Source organism: Thunnus maccoyii, chromosome 16 (genome assembly GCF_910596095.1).
Source record: "Thunnus maccoyii chromosome 16, fThuMac1.1, whole genome shotgun sequence".
NCBI lineage: Eukaryota > Metazoa > Chordata > Actinopteri > Scombriformes > Scombridae > Thunnus > Thunnus maccoyii.
The window spans coordinates 10,923,692-10,936,049 of NC_056548.1; the positions used below are offsets into that span (position 1 = coordinate 10,923,692).

General features: G+C 40.0%; 1 protein-coding gene across 1 annotated transcript; it reads right to left on the reverse strand.

The window, feature by feature from the left end:
- Nucleotides 1–663: 663 nt before the first annotated feature.
- Nucleotides 664–7,504, reverse strand: LOC121880763 (inositol-3-phosphate synthase 1-A-like). Its single transcript, XM_042388262.1, has 11 exons — nt 7,241–7,504; nt 6,786–6,910; nt 6,505–6,666; nt 5,737–5,866; nt 5,186–5,379; nt 4,918–5,067; nt 3,715–3,930; nt 3,243–3,407; nt 3,027–3,140; nt 1,872–2,089; nt 664–1,682 (listed from the first exon to the last, which is right to left on the reverse strand). Exons 2-11 carry the CDS (start codon nt 6,897–6,899, stop codon nt 1,478–1,480), a joined length of 1,668 nt encoding a protein of 555 aa, XP_042244196.1. The 5' UTR covers nt 6,900–6,910; nt 7,241–7,504; the 3' UTR covers nt 664–1,477.
- Between the last annotated feature and the right edge of the window lie 4,854 nt (nt 7,505–12,358).

Here is a 12,358-nt window from a genome sequence, read left to right on the forward strand (position 1 = left end):
TATAGTCTTTGATGTTTGTGACTGTTTTAATTGTGTGTGATGGCAATGCAACCCCAGTGTTCAATATTAGATAATTATTCAATATTATGAAATAAATAATCACATGAATATATTGTGTAAAATGTATAAATGAAACAACAACTTGTCAAATAATTGAAGAAATTGTTAGAGCTGCAACAATTAGTGGATTAATCAATGGAAAGAAAATTCAATATTGTGGTAATCTATTTATTGTTTCAGTCATTTTTTCAAGCTAAAATGGCAACCATGCTCTGGTACTAGCTTCTCAAATGTGACGACTTTCTGTTTTTATTTGTCATATATGACAGTAAATTGAATACTACTAATACAAGGTTTTAAACTGTTAAGTCAGACAAAACAAGCAGATTGAAGGCATCACTGTGGGCTCTCAGAATCGTTACTTGCAGCTCTAGAAATTTTGAAAACTCAACTCACTTTTATGACTTACTTGGTGATAAGGACACATTTCAGTTGGTGCAAAAAAGTACTGAGGTTCAATACTTTATGTGTGTGAGTGTTTGTGTGTATGAGTGCATGAGAGATATTATCCACTATTACCCATTTGGGCAAATATAGTATATTTGAAGATGAGATTGCTTGATAGGAGGAGAGGAGGGTTTAAAATAGACAAACTCAGATATGTTAAGGTCAAACAACAATAGTTAAGTTTTATTATACTATATAAATAGCCCATAATACTCTATAACAAAATAGTCAAACCTAGAACATCCCTATTTTTCTGTCATTTAGCTTCACACAAACACATCATTGCATGGCTATAAAAAGGCAGTGACAACACAAAATAGTAACGGTAACAGTGACTGAAGAAGATGCCCCTCACTTATCAAGCTAGAGTATTGTATATTCACAGAAATAAAGTAGTTTCCCGGTTACATTTTCACAGCTGCAAGATCAAGATCACATTTGCTTAAAAAACATATGGACCCATCAAAAGAACTATACTGTACATTCTTACTGTACATTTGCATTGCACATAGAAAAGTAACTGAAGATACAAAGATACAAGCACCACAAAGGGGAATAACTGCATTACCTTTTAAAATATTTCATACATAGTTAATTTTGCAAAAACAAAAACTGTGAAATACATTTTAAATCAATAGCCTGCCTAAGACAAAGTCATGGCATTTGGAGACTGATTGTCTATGGGCTTCACATAGGCCGGTAACTGTAGTAAATCTCTTGCTCCGTTTATTATTGTAATTATAACATGCATATTTTTCTGTACGATGCCTTTTTGTAACAGATTGACACTCGCTGCAAATGATATGTTGACTGCAAAGTTTTCAAACCACTGGAATCTATGTTTTATATTGGGTTTTTTTGCAAAGACAGCTTGATCAATGAGGACCTTTAGTTTTTTTTAACACGGCTATAAGGTTTCAAGTTTACAAATGTATGACTTCTCAGTTCTATTTTGGGCTGTAGTGTATTTTCAGTCATAATGCACATGCGCATCACCGACATGTGCACAAATACCATTTGTTAGAGATATATGGTTCCCGTTGGTGAGGGCGACTTTTTTCAAAGAAGGTACGTTGCCGTTGATGTACGTACTGTGTGGAGTACTTGTGTGGAAGTCTCTCTGCAGTTTGTGTTCCAGTAGCATATGGTTCTGTGGAGGAAGGCCGAGGCACGCTCTGAAAAAGACAAGCCGGGACATAGTCAACCTCTGTCACTAAAGCAAACGCACAACAATTTCACACACGTGTAGAGTCCACTGCCTTAAAAGCACCGCTCTTTTGTTACATGTAAAATGAAAGTTTTGGGGAAATAGCAGAAATACAAAGGAAAGGAAACCCCGGTTTTGTATTGAAACTGGTGGATACCTCATGATGTTTTCTATGGAGGCTCTCTGGCGGAAGAAGGCATTGATGACCGGGGTCCCTGATGGGACCAGTGGGGCCTTGCAGAGGAAGGAGAGCAGAGCTAAGACGCTGTGGAAGGACTGGAAGTCCTCCTCCCCCTGAGGCCGGACAGTCACACGCTGACAAAGCTCTGTCAGGATCACCAGGTCCAGGATGATTGGGCTGGCTAGTAGAGAGTCCTGTTTCAAAGAAAGAAAGATGTGGTAAGTACAGGAGGGGGGAGTTAAAGACACAGACACAATATGCCATTTTTAGAATGTGGTTTTTCTGCCCATGCATGAATTGTATTGCAGTGTGTGGTAGTGTCTTTTTTACTACTACTACTAGAAGTTGCATAAATCAGACATTGTCTAATCCTACCTGAAAGGGTTTTAATGCCAACTACAGTGATACATGCACAGTGGCATAAAAAGTATTTGACTGATATTGGATCCATGTACCAACTAAATAAGTAGTCAGTTAACTGTAAATTGAGGCATCAATCACTAGAATAGTACATCTGAAAAATAAGAAGCTGTAAAGACAAAATTTACCCAATTTATATTTTAAAGACACTATTTGTAGATTTTTTTGTGTGATTATAGAATCTGATGGCCTACGTTTTTGTTTGTAGATAAATGAGACAATCCCAGTGAATATTAGCACAAATTGGTGGTCTATGTAGCATTCAGCCCATTCAACTCAGTGGCTCGCATTGCTGTCTGCCACTGTGTATTTTTTAATGCTACAACTAGGAGGCGCCAAAGTCAGACATTTCCTAATTCAAAATTTACCATATTATGGATTAAGCATGTAAACATAAACACGATAGTAGTTAATTTGTGTGTAAAAATAGAGGTGGGCTAAAGCAGGTATGCCATGACATAAGTATGTCAACGATCCGCATGCGTCTCTTTGAATTAGCTCCAAGACATGTAAAGAAGGATTAAGAGTAAGCTCCGGCACTCCTGAGCCTCCCTCCTCCACAACTACTGTCAGATAAAGCTCAATAGCTCTGATTGTTGTCTGTAGCTGACAGTCAGCAGATTGTACTCTCACATTGGAAACTGTCCTAATATGGTAGTTTTGCTCATTTCTACTTCATGTTTTACAGCACCAGATTAAATGGCCACTTACCTCACAGGTGTTGTGAAGTGCAATAGTATTGGTCCCCCCCATCATTATTTCAGAGGTGTATTCATCCATGGCACGCTTGCTGTCACCCACATAGGGGACGTATTTAATCACCACCTGGAATAAAACACATGAAGACACATTAAGAAGTCTGATCAGCTGTTTTCTGTGAACATCCAGAGCTCGTTCTCTTTCTGTGTTTGCATCTCTCTCACTCACACAGTGGTCAGGTTTTTCTCCAGGTTGGTACAGGATGGGGTTGGACTGCACCATGTCATCCACTACGTTGCTCTTTGAGATCTCTTTGGAGCGGAACTGCTGCGGAGCCGACAGGTTCATCCCATCGTTGTTTCCAAGGTGATTGTAGCTGACAATGGAAGTCGGCTGTCAAGTAGAAAGAGGGCTTAATAAAATCTCATTGCTCAGAAAAATAAAGAGTACTGTAGGGTTGTCATCACATCAAGTTGTTAAATACACTCTCAATTTATGCTTTCAACATTGATTGGTGAATTATCAGACTGGTAAGATGACATTTTTTTCCATTTTGACATCACATTTGCTCTGATGTGTCACTATTCTTGGCTTTTCATGTGACCTCATGTATATTATAACCATAACACAAATTCTAATTCATATCAGTTAATTGCTTCAGTGATCCCCATCCCTTCTGCCCATGCATTCGGTCTCTCACCTTGATACCCGCGCTGACCAGAAAGTCCACCAGCACTGACTTGATCTTAGTCTGACCAGATTTGAAGTCGTCTCCTCCGATGAATACCCCCTTCTCCACAGCCAGCTCAATGGCCCCTGGGACGAAGGTGTTCTGAGGAGAGCCGTTGATATAGGCGCAACCTTCCAGTATACTGGCCACTGCAAACAAAGTGGAGGGAGAAACCTCTGCGCCAGCCTGATGGACGTTAAGAAAAAAAGAAATAATGACAGTTACAAAGTGTATCATCATATAACACTGAGGGAGAAAGCTTGACTTGCAAGGCAACATTTCCCCCAAGACTTTCTTTACATCATCTCCCTGTAGCACAACTCTACTGTCGGCTTCACGACTATCTAAAATTGAGCTATTTGCTGAAGATCACAGGTCTGTGAAATAGACTATTATCATTGCTGACAGCAGTGCAAGCATGCTGAAGACAGTAGATAAAGTAAAAACCCACCCAAGAGGGGCAAAGCTCAATTTTCTGATATAAAAGGAACTGCTTTTTTTTTAAGACTGTTTCAGACTCATTATGGCATTTCATTTACAAATCCATAGTGTGTGTTTGCAGAACTAATCTTTTCATCCTCTAAGCTTTATTAATCACAAAATGTGATGGAGGATTACTGTTTGGTCCTAAGCATTAGTGAGAAATTAAAGTTGAAGGGTGGGATTCATGACTACCAGCCACCAACACAAGTTAGGTTGGTTTCAAAGCCAGTTAAAGCGTTTTGTTAAAAGATTTCTACTGAAAGGTATGGATTTGTGCCTTTAAATCTTGCACTTTAGTGTAGGGCTGCAACTAATGATTATTTTCATTGATGATTAATCTGCCGATTATTATATCAATTAATCAATTCGTTTGGCCCATATAACTTCGGAAAACAGTAAAAAAAAAATGCCTGTTGCAATTTCCTGGAGCCCAAAGTGACGTCATCAAATGTCTTGTTTTGTTCAATCAGCAATTTAAAAACCAACAACGAAAAGCAGCAAATTTTCACATTTGAGAACTTTAAACGAGAGATTGTTTGAATTTTTTTACGTAAAAATGACTTAAACAATTAGTCAGTTATCAAAATAGTTCCCGATTCATTTTCTGTCAATCAACTAATCAATTAATTGACTAATCATTGCAGCTCTACTTTAGTGCATGTTTAGTGCTCTTCATGCTTCTGCTCTCACCTTGATTGCAGCTAGCAGGTTCTTTGCAGTGTCGTTGACCCCCGGTATGATATCACAGAAGCGCTCAGTATTGGCCGTCCACAGAACAATGACTTTGTCCACGCCACTCGACTGATGGAAGTCCCTTATGTCAGCTCTGATCTGCTCCACCTGGAGGACAATTTACTCTTCAGTCAAATTACAAATAACATCTGAAAAAAGACACAATCTAAATCAGAATACATTTACAAAGAGGAGAGACATCAGTAGTCATAACCCTAACCAGCACCTGCTCTTCCATTGTCCCCGTGAGGACGTTGTCAGCTCGACTCTCCTGGTTAGCAGCAATGAATTCTGGTTTGTAGATGGACGGTCTAGGTTTCATGCGGCTCATGTGTGGTTGAAGCTGCTCTTGTAACTGCCAGTCGAGCACCTGGGCTCTCTCCATCGCACTGCCAAGATCCATTGAGGAGATATCCCAGCCTAAAAACACATACACATTCCAAGTTTAAAAAATGTGCTGTAATCCTGATATATCTCTCAACTTCCAGAACTAAACAGGCAGTGACTAGAATAGTGTGAATAGACTGTAGCAGCTTTATATCTGTTACAGCACTTCCCTTATGAAGCAACAGACTAGATTGCATTAGAGGACACCCAAGGGTCCATCTCTGACCATCCTCTCCTTATGGAAGAGCTCTCTACCCTCTAAAACTGCCCTGGAGTCAGATTTCCTTGCGGTTACCTCACTTTCCCACTTGCACTCACATAATATCTGGTCCACATATACACACTTCTCAGTGGAGGTTAGACCTTGAGCTGAGTAGCAATTGTCCATACCGTCAAAGATGATATCATTAGGGTGCACCATGGGTAGGAGGTCACGGAAGGGCACATTGACCTCCCCTTCAGGCCCTGATCCTAGACAAACAGTAGACGCCTGAAGGAAGGAGCCGAAGTAGTTTGCTTTCTAAAGAATGTGGGAGAGAAAGGAGAGAAAAAACACATTTCATTCCCTTTAAATACTAAGGAATTTACTAGTTATCAGGTTTATTACAAAGTACATAAGTCTATTAAATCCTATAAACTGAAAAGAAGAAGGTGCAAGTTGCAAAGAAGTGTAAGAAAGTACAATATCCGTATAAGGGGAAATCTTCAAGACCAGAGTTAGGTAAGCTCTTAACACTCTACTGAACATGTCAGCATAACCAGCTTATAATGAGGCTCGACCACTGTATCAGGGGATATACAGTAGGCTCTATTTATAAAATAGGACAAGAACATTCTCTATTAGTGCCCTAATAGTAGCCTCAGGTTTTCAAATCCTATTATAGTATTGGTTATGAATTCATTCACTATCTAGACCCTTTTTTCCCCACACAGTTTGCACTTTTTATAAAAAAAAGAGTCATTGTTTTGCGTGTTTTAGCTTCTTCACTAAAAAGGTACTCTTAACAGTAAGTGGTGGCTATATGGAAGCCAGTGGTTTTCTTATGTAGACTCACCATCCCAAATACCACGAATTTCAAGTCTATGCACATTGTTTTTCCACACCATACTGGAATGAATGAAATCTGTCTGTATGTGTACAGGCATGTCTCTTCTCACCTTCACTCCAGTCTTGGTTTTCCAGGTGATGCCGAGCTTGTTCGCCAGTACAGCTGCTGTGACAGTGGTGCCGTTGTTGCCTCCCCAGCCAACCAGCATTACACCCAGTTGGGGCACATGCCTCTCGGTGCGAAATGTCATCTCAGTGGTGCGGGGGGTCACCTGTTATCCCCATAAAGAGCAGAGTCAGTGGGTGATTATGCTGATAGCACATTTACAGACCTGTGTTTACACAGTTCCACAAAGCTTTAGGAGACAAAATGTGAGAGAGGCTGACTTACTGTGACTTTGTTCTCATCTCTGTGCACTGATGTGGTCTGGTAGGAATACTGAGACACAATATGTGTATCTGTGTAGTTCACATTAGGGCTGTTGATATGAACGTTCACTGACATGTTGGCGGAGTCTGCAACAAGATAGGAGAGAAACACAAAGAATATATTTAAATTTGTCTCCTCTGCCTTTCAGTTCCTGTGTGTGAACCATGGTGTCAACATGGCACGATGGGTAAAGCTCATTTCCTAACACGTCACAACTTAACTAATAGCTACCGGCGTGCCATGTTGAAATAGGAAGAGATAACTTTGTCATGCCTCACTGAAAAAAAAACATTTCTTAGCAATTCCTGTCAAACCATCAAGTGTTATTTCATCCCATTAAATACAGAGAAATAGATACGTTGACAAATGAATGACGCGGTCTTCTGAACCAAAACTAAACCCGGAAACGCCCCCACCTTTTGGTACAAAGATGTCTGTTTGTCACTTCGTTTGAATGAAGATAGTCTTGGTGTGTCTCGCTGACCGGTGCTGGCCTGTGTGATAAGGAAAATCCAGTCCTTTTCGTCTAAAATGTACCGGGTGCTCTGACTCTGCTCGTCCGACTGGTCCGACAGCGCACAAACGATTATCCTCCCTCGTGTGATGGTTTCAGTCGAAAGAGCCAATGAGGTGACTCGTCCCTCTTATGTAACCCGCGAGGATGCAGAGGTTTGAAGCCGCGTGGTAACAGCAGGTTATGGGCTTATATGTGACCCGTCAGGTTTCTTATGGGCGGGATGGCCGTCCTACAAAAATATTCCATTCTGGATAGTTCTGGTTCAAATCATTAAATTCGACTGAATGATACAGGACACTGGCGGAAAACATACCGCGAAGGTGCCCTCTAAGGCAGTGGTTCTCAAAGTGGGCTCCAGGGACTCCCAGGGGACCTTGAGGGTGTTCCAGGGGGTCTCCAGCAAAAAGGGGAATAATTTATTTTTACTATAATTCCATCCATAAGTAACACAATGACAGAATGTATGACTCTTTTGGTCATGGGTTTCATGCATTTTCTGTAGTAAAACATCTAATAGCAAAAATCTTATCAGATTGGGGAACCTGGGAGAAAATCTTATCAAATGGGGGTCCATGGTCTAGTTTCTGTCAGTTTAGGGGTCCATGATGTGAAAAGGTTTAAGAACCACTGCTCTAAGGTGCCCACACGAAGGAGAAAACATATCAAAGTACTGTAATCACTGTGTTAATTATGGATAAATCAGGATGAAGTGCCCTATACAGTGCCACTATATGTCAGTGGAAGATGTGATAGTGCCCTGTAAAGAACTTCCACAAGATGTAATGCAGTGCCCTGTGAGTTGCTGTTGTGATGGGGTGAGATAGAGGTTCTATATGGGTGCCCTTCAAGTGACTTAGGGTTCCCCTAAGTCTAACATACTGAAGTGCAGAATTGGGTTCTCCTTCTATGACAAAAAAGGGATTCAATGCCCTCTAGGGCGCCCCCAGGTGTGAGAAAACATGATGCCCTGAAGAGTGCTCTTTTAATGAATAAAAAACATGGTGAAGTGCCTATAGGGTGCGCTGTATAGCAGAAAAACATGGTGAAATGCCCTTCCAGTGAAGAACATAATAATAATAATAAATTAGATTCATATAGCGCCTTTCAAAACACCCAAGGACGCTTTACAGAAAAAGGAAGAGAAAAAAGAAAACTAAGCCGAGCTTAAATAATAAACAACTGAGAGGTTAACAGGTCAACTGTGGGCCAAAAGCCTGAGTAAACAGGTAGGTTTTGAGGGCTGATTTGAAAGAGTCCAGGGTAGGAACATTGCGTATTTTGGAGGGGAGAGAGTTCCAGAGGGTGGGGGCTGCTACGCTGAAAGCTCTGTCTCCAAAAGTGTGTAGGTAGGTGCGGGGGACAGAGAGCAGTCCTGAGTCCGAGGAAAAGTGTGAGCCGGTGGAGGGGGTCAGAGAGGTACTGGTGGGCCAGGGAGTGGAGAGATTTGTAGGTGAGGGGGAGGAGTTTGTAGGAGATGCGGTGTTTCACAGGGAGCCAGTGTAGGTGAATGAGAGTGGGGGTGATGTGCTGCCAGGGTTTGGTGTGGGTGAGAACCCTGGCAGCGGAGTTCTGGACATATTGGAGCCTGTCCAGGGTTTTACTGGGAACCCCGAACAGGACTCCATTGCGTAGTCCAGACGATTTGAAATGAGGCTATGGATCAGGGTGTGAGCAACAGTGTTAGAGAGTGACAGCCAGAGTCGGGAGATGTTCTTGAGGTGGAAAAAGGTGGATTTGGTGACGGATTTAATGTGTGACTGGAAGGAGGTTGCAGACTTCAGGGGATGGGGAGATGGAGCAACCATTGACCTCATGAATGAAATAATAAATGAGTGAGGAAAGAAGAAAAAACTAAGTTCAGATACACAAATCTGTTTTGTGTTTTTGGACTCTTTGATTTTTGGTGAAATTTTGGATCATTTGAACAGTTGTACATTTTCAGGTAAAGAAATGTCCTTTAAAGGCCCAGACCACCTCAACCATAACCATCTTGAAACAATACCCACACATCATGCAATTGTCAAATAATTACAGATACAATGGTCTGTGTGTACGTAATGTTGTGAGGGTTCTGTACAAAGGTTTAAGTGACAACTTTAAGCTTTAATGGGATAACACTGCAGGAAATCAAGCATCTTTATATATAGTTCCCTCAACTTTAGGATCATGCATCAATGGCATTCTCAAACATACAGACAAAGCAATCAATTCAATCAATGAGTTTTTAGGGCCAAAAAATCAGATCTGACCTCAGTCCAACTGAGCTTGTGTTTCACTTGATGAAGACCAGACTGAAGGCAAAAAGCCCCCAAAGCAAGCAAAAGGCTGATGGTTGATATCAATGGGTTGTAGATTACAACAACCGATTACACAGTATTTGTGACCAAGTAGTACACAGATTTGGTTTATGTTCATTTGTCCAGCTACTTTTGGTCCCCTAAAATTAGAGATTACACAGTTCATGTAAAACTGATGTAAACACCCTTAATATATAGCAGATGTCAGAGTAATACAGAACCAACACAAGTAAAAAATGTATTTAGAGACTCCACTCTTCATATGGAAAGGACGACAAAAAGACATGCATACAATGTCTACAGCATTTCATTCATGATATGGGTGCCAAATGTTGCCATCCAAAAGCACAGCTGAGTGTTGACACTGTAGTTATATTAAGGTAATATGGTTGAAATATTATGTCATTATTGGTAGCTCGGTACCTGATGGTCACTGGTAATCCGTAGTAGTATACATGTTAAATCCTGTATAGATACTTAATACATACTTTGCTTTCCATTAATACGTCAGCAACAACTTCTTTTAAACTTCTCATTTCCATTAATTTGACAATTTTGTTATTTGTTACAGCATCCTCATGAACTTTATAGGTGAAATCTCTATTGGTACTGTAATATTCCTTTAACATTTCAAATACATTTTTTACTGAACATAGCAGTCCTATTAATTAATCCTATCCTGTATAGTTTGTTATACTCCATGTATGCACAGTGGAAAGCAAAGTGTAGGACTGGCGGTAGAAAGACAGATGGAATAATAAATTTATTCTTGATGCCACACATTCACAAACAGCAACAAGCTGATAGGAATAATCATGTAACTGACAACTTGCTGGAAATGCATGAACTCCTACGTCTATAGAAGAAGATCTGGCACACTGGCAGTAGAGAATTTACTTCCTACAGTACAAGGAGAAGCTGATTGGCTGATGGGCATAAGCAGGCAGGTGGAAACATCAGGTGACTGGAAACAGAAACTCAACTAGGGGCGACAGGTGAAATGACAACATAATCTTAATCTAAGGATTTAAATTTCCTGGGACTATTCAATGGAAAAGGAGTAAGGTTATTAAGTACAAAATACAGACTGATATGAAGGTGAACTAACAGGGGGAGCAGTCGCCATGTCAGCACCTACAGTGTAGTATGTGCAATATAATCACCCATGAGTGCAGATTACAACAAAAGAACATTACAACTGATAGAGGACAAACAGAAGACATAATAAGCGCAAAAATGTTCATGTATGTTTTTGCGATGTTGGAGTATAAAAGTGGGAAAAACCTGATGTATTATGATAACTTTTGTTGTGTTGGTGAACTTATTTTTTTTAACCACTGAATACAATTACAGCCATAACATTTGTGTTTATGTGTTTTGTTCTAGTAAGATGAACAGTTTCAAAATGCGTGTAGGGGAAATCATTGTATTGTCATTTTATAATCCAGGGACATTTAGATTATCAACTTCTCTTCAAAAACAACATAATTTGTTTAATATCAGTTCAGTTGGAGCAGGGAAATAACACTCATATGAACACTCATAGTGATATCAACAGAACTGACTGCTTAAAAGAATCCTGTGTGTATGTTTCCACTCTTTGACAGACCTCTTACGGGCCAGACCATAGAAAAACAGAGAACATTTTATCTCTGGTATGTTGTTAGACATTCGCCTGAGGGCTTCAGCCACTTGGAGCCTGAGCTCCTCTAACTTATCAGAGTGACACTAACAAGATAACTGAACTGGCAACATGACCTTTGCATTCTTCTGACATAAGATATTTGACCTTTGACCCCTCAACATGTGTAGAATGTATTTAGATGATGGAGATAATGGTCATGGAGGCACAGAAAAAATACTAGTGTCCTATCAGCTTTATTAAAAAGATGTAGAGGAGAGATATGGCATCAGTTATTATTATAGAGTGTATCCCTGATGAAAAAATCATGATAAAATTAAGGGTGACCTGCTAAAAGAGGCAAAAGAGGCTGGTAATATAGGTAATATAGTTCTGCTTTTTGGATTAAAGCTGTTGTTTAGGGCTGCAGCTAATATTTTCATTACATATTAAGCCACTGACTTGTCTTAACAGTTTTTCACACCTGACTCACACAAAATATATGAAAAAAATAGTAAATAGTAAACAGAACAATCAAAATTGGTGCAGTAGAGGCTGGGATATTCACATTTATTCCCTGACATGAGTCATGCTCCAAACACTCTGGTTCACAATTCCCTTAATGCAACTTGACAACATCTTTCATTATGCTGCATTCATGTCTTCTGGGATGCATGGTATAGAAAATATTCAGATTCATTCACATGGTTGGTTGTATGCATTCATAATGTAGCATTCTATTCATGGAAGTGGGGTTTAATTAGATTTTAATTACTTTGAATTACATGTCTTTGGCTGATGTGAGGTATCCATATTTGTTTGTGTTTTCAGACATTTCCAGGCGCAAAGTTGCATATATTAGAGTTTTTGGAGAGGTTTGAGTGTTCAAGTTGTGCTTATGAGTCAGAAACTGGGAATTATGGTAACTCCCATATGAGTAAACCACAGTAGATGCTTCCTGTCTAGTACAATATGGTAAGCTGAGATAACACACGGTGACACCATCAGGGGTCATTTTCTCAGACAGACGGAAAGCTCCCTCCAGAGCCACAAAAGACATTTCATTTCAGAGTAATACATCCAAATAAGGAGCACCTCT